Here is a 15,356-nt window from a genome sequence, read left to right as displayed (position 1 = left end):
ACTCTCAACGGGCCACGTCAAAGCACACTGGAATCATGTATTAAGAAATCCTTCTAATTTCATTTCAGATGACATGGCTCGTTGTCTGTGGGCCACACAAGAGCTCAGTCAAAAAAATCAAAAAATAACAAAAAGAGAATAGCATATTACCTTTCATTTTATTCAGTTGACAATTCAAACCTAGTTTAAATGTGTTAATTTTAATGTCAGTTCTTGGAAAGTCTAAAGAAGAAAGTATATAAACTACGGTTGTAAGTACATAATTTATCAAGGTCTTCAAATGAAATACACAATGCTCTATTTTTATGGAGGGACATCAGTTTCGTTCAATAGCTTTTCATAACTCACTGGCTGGGTTTGAATATGACTCAAGTCTCAAATTAAAAGAGTCTCCACTTTGCCCAACACACAGTATGGCCCTGACGTGAACGGCATTGTGTGTTCAGTTCAGGATTAAGGTTCTGTCAGAAGTTTGTCAATTCGTTTTCTAAGTATCTTTGAGCATTACTTTGAGTAATCTGCAGGGCTAGAATGAGAAGCTCTCAGGGTGCCTTCTCCTTCCATGTGTTACTGAAGTCACTGTCATTGTCACTTCACAAAATATTAAAAACAATAAATGTACTTGGATGTTGCCACTGTACACACTATTTTGAGTTGAAAGCTAAACAATATGTGAATATGAATATATGGTAATAAGCAAATTCAAAAGTGCATAAAAAAAAACCCCAAAACACTAAGCATTTAATAAGATAGCGTTGGATGCCGTCATATGAAATCTTCATGAAAAGTATAACCTTAAATTTTGAAAAATTCTTAGTAATCATTGTCAGATGGAATTAAATGAATGCCTGCAGGCAGGCAGGAAACAAGTGACAGGCAGCATTGCTCACTTCAGACTGCCTACCATACTGGCGCTTCATTGGTTCACAGAGACGTCTTAATATTATTTAGAAACTTGTGATATTGTCAGAGGACCAGGGTTTTTAGTTTATTTTAGCTCAGTAACATGACCTGCAGGCAAAGGCAATACTGTGATGAGTCCCCATCTTCAGTCTTCATTTTAATTTAGGTGGTCATACAACTTCCCTGGTACTTAATTATGAACCGCTAAATAAACCTGCACTTTTGTACAAACAGGTCTAAAATCCAGCTTATGCAATTGTACTGTGAACAGATTAACAAGCTATCGTCATAGCAATTTAGTCTATTTTTACACTAACTTCATAAAATCTTAAATTTCCGTTCATGAGTAGATACTGTAGCATAGCAATACTGTCTAGCCACAGACAGTCAAACTGCTACAGCTGATGTGTTATCTATCAAATAAAATGTAAATATAAAGTAAGCACAGTAAGAGGCCACTTTAGTATGCCATTGTAGCAACTGCTTTAATCATATGTATACCAGGTACAGTAGGGTGGGAATTTTAAACGTTTAAAACTTAAACTCTAAAGAAGTGGTTAAACGTTGAATAACATGCTATATGTATAACCGGTCATGTGACACATTTTACCAAATGCATCTTTTTTAATGTATTCATTTTGGTAATTTATCAGCATACACAGCAGTCCGTCGCATATCTGATTGCTGTGGTGCCACAGCAAGGGTGCGATTATAAAGAAAGGGGTTTGCCAATTGCTCCAAGTAGTTTTTCTAATTGGTGCAACAGAAAAATAAAAAGATTTATTCTGCTGTAGTAGGCGCGGTATGGTATCCAGTGTACAGGGGTAATAAAAGTTAATGACAAAAGTGTTTCTTCTGATATTTGTTATACATTTTTAATAAAAAATGCATCTCTAAATAAAGGAAATAGGCGAAGTCACATTTGGAAGTATTTTGAGGAACCGGACAAGAAAACCTTGGTATGTAAATAACTATGCCAAACAAACTTGCCGTACCACAAAAACACAAGTTCGCAGCTTCACCATTTGAAATGAAAACATTCAGAAATTACTATGGATACAGCTACTGATGGCAGTAAAAAGCAAATGCCCATAATATAGACTGGTGACTGACATTTATTTAGCCGTTACATCCTTGTGAATACAAAGATGATTTTAAAAGGTTTTTTTTTTTTTTTTTTTATATATCAATTCAGAGCATTAAATAAATGATGTATAGAACAGTAGAGTTAATATAACAATGTATTGGAATCTCGACATCTGTGCATTTTTTTGTATTATTATTATAATTGAATTTGTTTTGTTCTTTGAATAAAATACAATGTAAAAAAAAAAAAAAGGTTTAGTTTAGTTTATTCACTTTGTGCCCACAGGGCCAGCACAGGTACATCTCAATAGTGCAGTACAAATACAAAGAGAGATATTTACTAAGAAAAATAATAACACAAATGCTTTTAAAAAGACCAAAGATTATATTGAGTTTTTATTAAAAATGTGCACAGATGAATCTATAGGTTAATCAACTAATGCCCATAAATTAACCAGGTGTTTTTTTTTTTTGTTTGTTTGTTTTTAAGCCTTAACGTCTCTTGTTAAAACGTTATTTGCTTATTTAGGGTTTCTCTGCTTAGAAAATACTAACCTGTCAGTTTACATTATGATGCCTGTCAGTTCACATCATAACATAATATAAAGTGTGTGTGTGTGTGTGTGTGTAGATATGGTTTAAACGCAGACATCTGCATAGCATTTAAATGTTCATAAAAATGTACCAAAAACACATCCCCTATAGTTGATGAAAAAGATCCATCTGGTCTTGCATTTCAATTCACTTTGTATGTCTCTCAAATCCAGTTTTGAAAGAAATACATATGTATTGCAAACAGGTGTTTTCATTTTACAAACCAGTATATGTAATAGTAAGTTAACACTAAGTTAAAGCTGGAGAGTGAAATTGTCCCCATCCTTCCAATACTTCCCTGCCATTAACCAACCAGCTTCTTCTCCCAACGACTGCGTGGGACACGCTTTGAAAACGAAGACTAGCAAGTGAGACAGCAATATACCTGAAAGCTGTGAATGCAATCTGAGAGCTTACTATAACCTTTAGCGGCCACAGACATCATTTTATTAAAACAAATATACAACCGCTCCTTTACAATCCTGACCATGTGATGTGTTGGCGGCGCCCCCTAAGGGATCTCACTTCCCAGTAAATTGCAGATGAACCATCAGCCATCCATCTAAGCCAAAAATATTAGTCTCTTTGGTGACTAGTTAATTTATGTTTCACTGTAATTCACTACATTACAAACTGGTAATGTACTACTGGGCTAGCTAGCACTGTTTGACCTTTAATTCTGTAAAGCTAAAGGATCAAACATTATAGTAAACAGAATTAAAAGACAATGTTAAGGAACATTTCAGTGATATTAGTACCAAACCTCTAAGCAGTTTATTATTATTAATTTTTTTTTCTGGAATAGACAATGTAAAAGAGTGGAGCGCTATAAAAAAAAAAAAAAAGTGTGCCAGGTGGTAGAGCACTTACTGTCTTAATAGCTGGCGCCCCTGTTTCCATGTTAGCTGGCTGTTCTGTGGGGCTTGAACCTCATTCTCATTCCCCTCGTCTGGAAGAAAAACACAAGATTATCAGTGAGGCTAGGGCCAATAACAGCCAAGCTGAAACCAGCTGCAAAACTATGTTTCAGTAATGGTGAAAATGTTATTATCATAACCCTGGTTTCCAGAAACAGAAATGTAACCATTATCTAATAAGTATCCTAAAGACGCTGATAACCTGAATGAGATATATCAAAGCTGCACATCAGAGTCACGCCCACCGCAGAGGGTATGAAGAACCAGAGGGGAATAATGGGTCGATTCCTGGGAGGCTCTCCTGAACTGTTCCCAAATGAGGCTCACCTCCTCTGTGTGAAGCATCCATTCTGAGGCACGGGACTCTCCTTGAGAGGCGGTCCGCCGGCCAGTTCATCACCCCGGGGAGACGTACTGCTCGCAGTGAGTAGGTGATCGTACGCCCAGAGCAACAGCTTGCGGGCTACTCAATGGAGACTGGCTGCCCTGGTAGTTTATATAAGCCACCACTGTAGTGTTGTCCATCCGGACAAGCACGTGTCTCCCTTGAACCTCCTGTAAAAAATTCTGCAAGGCTGGGAACACTGCTTGCAGCTCCAAAATATTGATATGGAGACCCTGCCATGGGGGGATCCCCATACCCCTTGCTCTCCCCTGCCATTCCACACAGCACCCCAGCTGAGGCTGGACACGCCCGTGGTGATGACCTCCCTTCTGATGACGCTGCCCAGCGCAATGCCTAGACGCATGTGAGCAGGCTGTGTCCACGAGGAAAGCTCTTCGAGACACTGCCGAGACACTCTCAGCAGGCGGCCACCACACGGTACGGTACACACGGTACAGTGCGGTACACATGACACGATATGGTACACATGTACTGGTGCGGTAACTCCGCTCGCTATTCAGTACGTACACCGGGTCAGGAACAGTTACCAGAGAAGCAACATATAGGGATGCCCACCTATGTAGCTTCTGGCTAGCCAACACAGCCCTAAGCCCTGACAGCCTTCACAATGGCACTGTAAGCAGAAACCAGAGTGGCAATGAAACACTGCAAGATGGACTGCAAACAGTCAGACCCGAAGCACAGCTGAGCCCAGCAACTGCTCAGGAATCGGAAAAAGGTAACCTTGTTCACTATACAGTACACCGGCAACAGGAGCAGGTCTGGACCTACAGTTACCATGGGATCAACAGGGATGCCCACCTACAGTTCTCTTAGCTAACCCAACAGTCTGAAAACTGAGAAAAGCCTACTGTTAGAGCCCTAACGGGGAACTTTCTAACAGATTAATCAGTCTGCTATTTTAAATGCTACTGGAGTTTTACAGTCAGTCGGGCACTTTTCAGTGCTGAAAAAAAGAGGTGGAGTGTATCCCCATAAGAAACCTTATAAAAAGCAGTAGCCCTGAACTGTTGAGGTAAAAGTCAAGTAAAAGTTGTGTCTAATGTCTTTAGAACACCTGCCTAAAATCTACCCTATTCAGATTACCTAAATAATGCATGATCTATCTAAGTTAAAACGGATTGTGAATAACATTATTTAGGTAAAGGCCCTACCATCTTGTTGCCTATTATTTGGTGTCTCCACCTGTTATTTATATATATGTATATATATTTCTTTTGGAAATTAACAAAGTGGACTTTTGACATTAGAATACAGTATTATACTCCAATATAAACAAATATCAAATAATAATAATAATAACAATAATAATACAAAAATACTTTCTATTTTCTGTTTCTATGGCCTAATGAATTTGGACCAATAATAATTCTGAATACAGGATAATGCAACTACATTTCATGATAAAACATTAAGATATTTTATATTTTATATACACCAATGCAATTTAAAAACAAGCACATATTTTAGTAACTTACATGAACATTACTATCGTGTCAAACTCAGTACTAGATCAGAGTGATGCAAGTATTGCCCAAAGCACAGACAGGTTATTTTATATTGAAGGAGCAGTGATAAATACCCTCCCAGGTTGTAGAGACTACACAACTACTCATTCAAAATATTTTGAATGAGCTTAAATGTAATTACTGTTGCGTCTTTTACTAGAGATTGAGATAGTACAAATGTAAAATCAACATAAAGATGGATAGACAGACAGACTGACTTCACATGAATCTGGTAGGTTGGAAGTGTATATTGAAATAAATAAATAACTAGAGGCTTACCTGAGTCATAGCTTGGTGGTTTCATATCACCTTGATTTAACTCTGTTCCATATTTTAACTTATGATATTTCGATCTGGAAAAGATAAGAAAAACAAACAAATTAATAATAAGAATAAAACAGTTTTATGTAACACTTCATTGTAATAGATCATATAAATACGGCACATAATGCATGCTAAAATAACCAAACACTGTTCATGAAACGGTTCTGAAAATATAATAGTGTGTCACACTGTTACTTTTTTCCCAAAATAAACCTGTGAATATAGTATTGTGAAAATGTAGATCTCTGTGACCTATTTTTGCTCTATGAACACGAACTTGTAAGTGTGAAGTATTGATGTACATACTGTACCTATGTACTGTATATCCCAGGACACTGAAGCGCTCAATCACTTCTGCTACTGAATGTCATGTCATCCCAAGGATAAAGCCCCCATACACCATGACGGGACAGTGCATTAATGGTCTGAGCATCTCAATCAAAGCACAGTAGGGATGAACTTCAATGACGCTTTCTCTGCCTATCTCTGCACCAATTGTGTGAAATACTAACAACGGAATGGATCGACATCCCTCGAGACACCTTTTAGTCCCTTGGAGTAAATGCCATGCAATGTCAAGTCTGAAACCAGGATGCCTCCATTATCTTGTGGAGTCTATGCCATGCAATGTCGAGTCTGTAATCAGGGTGCCTCCATAATCTTGTGGAGTCTATGCCATGCAATGTCGAGCATGTAATCAGGGTGCCTCCATTATCTTGTGGAGTCTATGCCATGCAATGTCGAGCCTGTAATCATGATGCCTCCATTATCTTGTGGAGTCTATGCCATGCAATGTCGAGCCTGTAATCAGGGTGCCTCCATTATCTTGTGGAGTCTATGCCATGCAATGTCGAGCCTGTAATCATGATGCCTCCATTATCTTGTGGAGTCTATGCCATGCAATGTCGAGCATGTAATCAGGGTGCCTCCATTATCTTGTGGAGTCTATGCCATGCAATGTCGAGCATGTAATCAGGGTGCCTCCATTATCTTGTGGAGTCTATGTCATGCAATGTCGAGCATGTATCAGGGTGCCTCCATTATCTTGTGGAGTCTATGCCATGCAGTGTCGAGCCTGTAATCAGGGTGCCTCCATTATCTTGGTCAGTGGAAAAGCATGCTTAAAAAAGATTTTCAAATAATAATGGAAAACAGTGACCCACACAGATTTAAATGTATTAAACTGACAGCTAAACAATTTTAAAATGACTTTAATAAAAAAATACAATAGCAATTGTTTAATTGGTTTGTTGGAGAAAGAGGAATTGGCAGCTTATCGCCTGAATCTATAATTAAAATGATTTATAGCAACCCTGAAATAAAATTATATGTCCGGACCACATCTACATAATCTCTTATGTAATAAGAAGCATCAAATAATACATTGCTGTCTTGATGTGGGAATCCAACAGACTTTGGCTGAAGCGCTGGTTCTTTTTAAATGTTCCCAATACAGTCACACTTGCTAAGTTACAGTAATCATCATTAGACATTTTGGAGGTTAAGCAATGTCGTTTCGCACTTCATCTGGTATGAAGTCTCATAGCTAAAGGCTGTTTCTGCCAACTAAACAATCCAGCATCACTTCTATCAGTATGTCTTTAGCAAACAGGGGAGCAGGACTCATCATGAACCTCCCCAGACAGGTAACACAGCCAACTTTCATTATAACTTATTGCCAGATCAGTAAGGTATAAAGGGCAGTTAAGCCCTCTTATGAGGGTTCTGTTGCTATTACTGCATTAAAAATCACTTTTTAAAACAGGGGTTCTCAAACTGTGGGCTGTGACAGTCCCGAGTCCTAGCTTTGGTACAGAAGAGAGCACAGTATCTGGATATTATGATATGCTAAAATAAAGTTGCTCAAAGTAAATCAGTCTGCACCCAGTTGTATGATTTCTATAACTTATCACTCAAATCTGAGGCTACCTGATGTTGCGGTTACTGTATTGCCACTGAGAGAAGCACTATTCTCAAAAAATGTTAAACTTCATTTGCTATACTAATTTTAAACAGGTACTGTAGATTGAATGCACAGGACAGCGAAAGACAACACTCAGAGGACGTGTACTGGAATGAAGATTTTCATGCAAGCAGAAAAAAAGGTAAATTTGAACAATGAATCCTGCATTAACATATTTTCCTCCAGATTGATTGGAACAGAGATAAACCCTTTGAGTAGTATGAATGCACCGGTATGTTCGCTGCTCACTGGTCCACGGGGAGTACGAACGTACCGGTACATTCTGCAACTTTAAACTTGAATTACTGAGCCTACAAAACCCCTGATCACATAATATTGTAACACTAGGTTTCTATAACACATTTTATTGGTCTCTTGACTGAATTACATATAATTATCAGTCACAAAAATATCAAAAGCGTTTGAAACTGGCAAAAAACACTTAGTGAGAAAGAAATATTAGTAATAATACTGAATTCAGATTCCAATTTAAATTCAAATACATACAATTCTTCCAATGAATCGGATGTCAGCGAGTGTGTCACTGAAGACATAAGTGAAGAATATTTACCATCAACATCAAGTGACAGTGAAGAGGCGGCACCAAGCTCTGTGCGTTGCTCCATGTTTCAAGGAGAATCATACGCTGAAGCATTAGACACACTCCCTTACTCCGCCCCCACAGCCTGTTTACCCAGATATGATTTATTCATGTCTCTCTCTCTCCCCTGTCTTTTTTTTTGTTCAGACGTGTTGTTGTGGTTGTTCCACATTGTTGTTTATTGTTTATTGCCTACATGTTATTTTTTAGTAAAAACCTTTCCCTATGACTAAATAAAAACATACATTAATTTGTTTTATTTATTTATGGTAAAAATGATTTGACTGTATTTCGTCAGTATTCATTACATACACACAAACATATAGCTTTCAGTTTGTTTGTACGCTGTACTCAATCAAGTGCATGCATAAGAAAAAAAAAAGAAAAACTCGTTGGACCTGAAGTGCATTTTAGAACTCACTACTCAAAGTGTTAAACATGGTTTGAACGATAACATTAAAGGTCCTTTATCAGAGACTAAGGACCTCAATCAGGTTAAAGAAAAACGCTGATCCATTTTCTAATATAATTTAAAGTGGCAAACATTTTACCCATTTGTCCCCAACGGCTCAGGTCATTGGGCATCTTCCAATCCCAAGACCAAGCCTACTGCCTTTTTATACCCAAGAGCTCTACAGAGGATGACCCTTAGAGGTCAAAGACCAGCACTGCACTGACCTCCCTAACCAATGAGAGCACCAAAGACAATGCAACACTCCCTGTAGAACCTCCAGCAGATATCGGCAACTTGGCAATTCAGTGTAATATTATGTACATTATTTAGCTTAATGAAACTGAATAGCTGTTTTTCATGGATTTCGAAAGAAGATTAGAACATGAAAAACACAACCAAACACGTGTATTTTTACACAATCGGCTCTGAAAAACTAATACATACTGTACAGTGGTTGGTGGTTTTTCCTTTCGGTTCCCTTTCCAGCCCAAGATAGGCTATTCTCCAGACAGATCAATACATTTCAATAAATTGCTGTCTAGGATAACCCAGTAAGCCTGGCACTGTTAATTTTGGTTGAATTTGCAAAATATACAATTGTAAGTCGTCAACATGTGAACTATAACTCCCACAATTCATATACAGTGCCTATAGAAAGTCTACACTCCCTTGAACTTTTTTCACATTTTGTTCTGTCAGTGCCACAGAGTTTCATGCATTTAAATGAGGATTTTTTTCCCCCCCACTTATCTACACACCATACTCCACACTGTTAAGAAAAAAAATGATATATTAAAAATACAAAACTGAAAGATCATAATTGGATAAGTCTCCACCCCCCCTGAGTTAATACTTGGTGGAAGCACCTTTGGTAGCAATTACAGCTGTGACTGTTGAGATAGGTCTCTACCAACTTTGCACACCTAGATTTGACAATATTTGACCATTCTTCTTTACAAAACTGTTCAAGCTCTGTCAAGTTCCTTGGGGAGCGCTGATGGACAGCAACCTTCACAACTTTTCGACTGGATTTAGGTCAGGGCTCTGACTGGGCCACTCAAGGACATTTACCTTTTTGTTCCTTAGCCACTCCAGTGTAGCTCTGCCTGTGTGCTTTGGGTCGTTGTCATGCTGAAAGGTGAACTTCTGTCCCAGTTTCAGCTTTCTTGCAGGGGCAGCAGGTTTTCCTCAAGCACTTCTCTGTACTTTGCTCCATTTATTTTCCCTTCTATCCTGACAAGTGCCCCAGTCCCTGCCAATGAGAAACATCCCCATAACATGATGCTGCCACCACCATGCTTCACAGTGGGGATGGTGTTCTTTGGGTGATGCGCTGTGTTGGGTTTGCACCAAACATAACGCTTTGCATTTAGGCCAAAAAGTTCCATTTGAGTTTCGTCAGACCACAAAACTTTTTGCCGCATGGCAACAGACTCTCCTGAGTGATTTTTTTTTTTTTTTTTTTTTTTGCATACTTCAAAACAGGGTTTTCTTGAATAATGGCTTCCTTCTTGTCACCCTAGCATACAAGCCAGATTTGTGGAGTGTTTGGGATATTTTTGTCACATGCACACTTTGATCAGTCTTGGCTATAAACGCCTGTAGCTCTTGCAAAGTTGCCATTGGCCTCTTGGTAGCCTCTCTGATCAGTCTCCTTCTTGCTCAGTCATCCAAGGATGGCCTGATCTAGGCAGAGTCTTGGTGGTGCCATACACCTTCCACTTCTTAATAATCGTCTTGACTGTGCTCCAAGGGATATTGAAGGCCTTTGATATTTTTTATACCCTTTCAATAACTTTGTCCCAGAGTTCTTTTAAAAGCGCCTTGGTGCTCATGGTTGTGTCTTTCCTTTGAAATGCACTACCCAGCAGGCCTACAGGAACTGCTGAATTTATCCTGAAATCATGTGAAATCACTACAATTTAACACTGTTGGAGGCCACTTAAATTTGGTGTGTGATTTTGAAGGCGATTGTTTACACCTGAGCTACTTTAGGATTGCTATTACAAGGGAGATGGACACTTATCCAACCAAGCTATTTCAGTTTTTATTTTTAATAAATTTTCTACACATTTCTAGAATATTTTTTTCCCTTGGAAGTTGTGGGGAAGGATGTGTAGATAAAGGAAAAAAAAAAAAAAACAATTTAAATGCATTTTAATTCCAGGCAACAAAAGGTTAACATTTTGAAAGGCGTGTAGACTTTCTATAGGCACTGTAAGTCACAACTCCCAAAATTCAAAGTAGCGACAACGGGAGACTGCAACTCCAGTTAAGTACGAGTTACAGCTGGCAACTATAATTACAATATTTTCTAAGTATGATAACTTGCGACTGCAATCAAAAGAGTAATTTCCTTTACTAACATAAGCGGATTCAAAACACAATTTACAAACCCCACACTAAAGATTGCTTTCTGTGGCTAATGATGCACTTGCATTCACATTACAGGCATGATCCCCTTATCATGGCCTCTGCTAAAATAACTACTGGAAGAAGCAGTTAAGCACTGGGAACTGCAATGGTATTTATGAATAATGGCACTACAGTAATTAAATTCGCCTGCCAGCTTTGAATACTAATGTCCATTTAGCCCCATTTTCTTTTCCCCGAGAAAGATTAGTAACTCTATTGCAGGCAGACTAGGAAATCCTTTTAGGAAGGAGGAAGAAACATATGCTAGCCCCTTAGTACAATGGAAAGGTCTCAGAAGAAAAATGGCATCATTATAAACAATTGAGAGACGTACTTCTCATAGGCTGTTTATTGTACTTAAGTCATGAAAAATGTGTTCAACTGAACACAAAAAATGTTTTGCACACCAACTGTGTAAATTACACAGGATATGCATAAAATGTGAATACAGTCAAGGTACAGGTTCTATGAATATTTGTCTCAACTCTAATAATCACAAAGAAGATATCATTTGTATGGTTGGGTCAGACACCCCACAGCTGTCTCAAGTATCAGTTTCAGCTGTCTACATATAATGGGAATTTGGGAGACTTCTGTTTAAAACTTGGTATTTTACATGTAAAAGAAACCTTGTACTCTTATAGTTACCTATGACAATTAATCATAGGGGCCAAAGCCGTATTTTGTAACTTTACAAACAGCTGTGAACCACTCCCGGGGTAATGCAGAACTGATCACTGCCCATTCCAAGCCAAATTATCATTTAGGAGATATCTCAAATTAATTTATAGATATCTCTAAATATTTGAAGATATCTTCAAATATTTAAAAAATATATCTAAATAATTTTAAGATATCTAAAACACATTTGGAGATATCTCAAAATGATTAACATATATCTTTAAATGGAGCTTTGAGATATCTAAAATGCATTTTTAGATATCCTTAAATCGTTTTACAATATCTCTAAATGTTTTTAGATCTCTTTAAATACTTTTCATAAACCTGTAAATCATTTAGAGATATCTCTAAATCATTTGAAGATAGCTTCAAATGAACAGGAAGCTATTTCAAGATATCTTGAAATTACTTCATGTGAAAATGCTCTATGTTTTCAATGGACTTCCTGTCCATTTAAAGTATATCTTCAAATGAATAGGAAGTTATTTAGAGATAATGATTTACAGATATCTCAAAATGAACAGGAAGCTATTTGAAGATATCTTCACATGATTTACATATATCTTTAAATGAAAAGGAAGTTATCTGAAGTTATCTTCAAATGATTTAGAGAGATCTTTAAATAATATGTGGATTTGGCAAGATGACAAACTGTCATTTACAGCTATCTTAAAATGAGGGTTTTAAAGATACCTGTAAATCATTTGAAGATATCTTCAAATAACTAACTGTTTATTTAAAGATATCTCAAAATAACTTCCTGTTCATTTAGAGATATCTCTAAATCGTTTGAAGATATCCCCAAATGAACAGGAAGCTATTTCAAGACATCTCGAAATGACTGCCTGTGAAAATGCCTGTGACTTACTGTCCATTTAAAGATATATTCAAATGAACAGGAAGTTATTTAGAGATATCTCTAAGAAATTTAGAGATATCTCTAAAATGAACAGGAAGTTATTTGAAGATATCTTCAAACGATTTACAGATATCATTAAATGAACAGGAAGTTATTTTGAGAGATCTTTAAATGATTTAGAGATATCTTTAAAACCCTTGTTTTAAGATATCTCTAAATCACAGTTTGGCGTGCCATGCTAGCACAATCCATATGGTTTCCATAGTATTTAAAGATATCTGTTAATCAATTTGAGATCTGTATTTCATTTTTAGTTATCTCAATTTGATTTACAGATATCTTTAAAATAGATAGATATCTTAAAAACTGCACAACTAAAGATATCTGGAATTCAATCTGAGATATCTTGAAATATTTTACATGTATCGCTAAATATTTGAAGATATCTTAAAATGCAATTTGAGATATCTCTAAATGATAATTTGGCTTGCCATAGCATACACCATGCAAGACAGAGAAACGACTGATTGCTATGATTACAGGGATATTTGTGGTGAACTGGAAACAACAGAAGGATAAGCATTACAAGAAACTAAATTTAATTTTCTAGAAAACTGTTACATTCCCTTCTCCTTGCTGCAAATTCTACACTATCTACAAAATGAAACTTGACTGCTATACTGCACACGTGAGGCTTTCTGTACTTACACTTTAGTACACCCATTTGATCTACTGTAATGGATGGAGCTGGGGTAATATTTGGAGATGGTCATAATTTTGTTTGATTTTGGGAGAACTTCTTGTTAGCTCAGCCCAACAAGATCAGGTCATGTAAAAATACCTTAATTTAGAATTAATTTCACCAGCAACCTAGCAATTGCTTGTAAAGTTTCCTAGAACGCTGAACTCCCAGCAGGCTTTGGTACTACCATTAGTGTTTAAATCCCATGACAACAAAAAAAAAATAAAACAGACAAATGCACATGGACAAGCTAGTGTAGTTCTGTGTGGTGGTGTTTTTTTTTTTTTTTTTTTTTTAAATTAGAAATCGGAATAACATAGTAAATGACTAATAAGCAAAGTTGGTGTCTAGTACCTGAACTTGACTTTCATATCCAAGTGCATAAAAAAAGAAGAATAAAAAAAACTAAAACCTAAAACATGGGAACCACCGACTACCTCATTGATAGTGTAATAGTTGGCTTGGAGTGCATTACAAGCCAATGAGTAACATCATCCCAGGGGTTTCAGATGATATCCTAACCACCCTTCTAAACCAGATGAGCCAAGTATTATTCTACTTCGTAAGGAAGCTACTGTACTATAAGATTTTTTTTTAATTCCGAAAATGATTTTAGAGTGGATTCTGCTCTTGCTCTATTTGATCAGCCTACAGCTACGACCAAAGTTTTGCATCACCTAGAATTTTAGGATTGAGCATAATTTAGAACCTATTTATTTCATGTAATGAAATAAAAAAAAAACTACAAAATGATATCACAAAAGTCTACCAGAAGTCATAATAGTTGTATAGTATTTCATGTTAGATTTCAAAATCAATTTCTCAGTTTTTAGTTAAGTAGGCCTGTACGGAAAACTACAAAGCCATGTGTAATTCAATATGTTAATGTAATATTATTCAGCAGGTTTCACTTGACTTTTTGGAGCTAAATTAGTTAACTGTATAGGGCAATATAATTCCAATCTCAAAAAAAATAAAATAATAACTCATACCCCATAGTCCCTTGTGAGCTACCTTCCTCCCCGCCAATTAGCCTGTACCAGCAGTCTGAGTGACAGGCAATTTATGCAATCCGGCATTAGTGGATTGAAGTTCATAGGTCATAGTACATTTTCCTGTCTCAATCGTGAGTGTATTCCCTGGATTTGTAACAGCAGAGAGAAACGTTTTAATAATGTCTGAACATGAGACAGGGCCTCCACAAAAGAAATCAAGAGCGTACACATACAACTTTAAAGAAGAGCGGGAAGAATGTCAGCGTGACGAAGAGATGCAACGTTGAACGAAATTTTACCACACACAACAAGTCTAAAGCAGCAAGGACTGCATCATTCAAGATGGTGCATGTACTCGCAATAAACAAAAAAACATTTGAAGATGGTGAGGTCATTAAGGAAGCTATGCTATGATTTCAAAACACATTCTGAAATTATGTCTGCAACTAAAGTTGTCCAGCACTCTGTAAACTTGGTAACACGGAGAATGGAAGCAATGTCAAAAAATGTCACCTGCATGCTAAAACTGATTTTTCAGCCTACAAGTAGATGAATCAAAAGATAAATGCACTAATGAGCCATGTCACATACTGAAGATCAGTGACCCTCTGCAAAAAATTGTGTTAATAACAAGTGACAGTTGCACCTGCTTTACTGGCTTCATTGCTATTTGCAAAAACGACCGTGATTTTCCAGATTTTCACTGCATCATCCATGCAGGCTTTGTGTACAAAAGTGCTCAATTTTCAGCATGTCATGAGCGTGGTTGTCAACTTAATCCGAGCCAGGGCACTGCAACACAGGCTGTTCAAATGGAAAGGTTTTGAAATGTTTTCCTGGAACTCCTTACAGAAATAGAACAGTTTTTTGGAAGAATGTGGTCAACACTACCAGGAACTAAGTGATGA

The 15,356-nt window shown here is 37.1% G+C and overlaps 1 protein-coding gene across 3 annotated transcripts in view; it reads right to left on the bottom strand.

The window, feature by feature from the left end:
- Positions 1 to 15,356, bottom strand: part of LOC121316087 (striatin-like) — a 107,295-nt gene that overhangs the window by 35,738 nt on the left and 56,201 nt on the right. For all 3 annotated transcript variants that reach the window (XM_041250842.1, XM_041250843.1, XM_041250844.1), the window contains 2 exons: positions 5,694 to 5,767; positions 3,454 to 3,532 (listed from right to left, as the gene is read on the bottom strand). In XM_041250842.1, the coding sequence (XP_041106776.1) occupies positions 3,454 to 3,532; positions 5,694 to 5,767 (153 nt within the window). The remainder of the gene's footprint in view (positions 1 to 3,453; positions 3,533 to 5,693; positions 5,768 to 15,356) is intronic.

Source organism: Polyodon spathula, chromosome 5 (assembly GCF_017654505.1).
Source record: "Polyodon spathula isolate WHYD16114869_AA chromosome 5, ASM1765450v1, whole genome shotgun sequence".
NCBI lineage: Eukaryota > Metazoa > Chordata > Actinopteri > Acipenseriformes > Polyodontidae > Polyodon > Polyodon spathula.
Note: the sequence above shows the minus strand (reverse complement) of the source record. Positions and strands in the feature narration are given on the sequence as shown.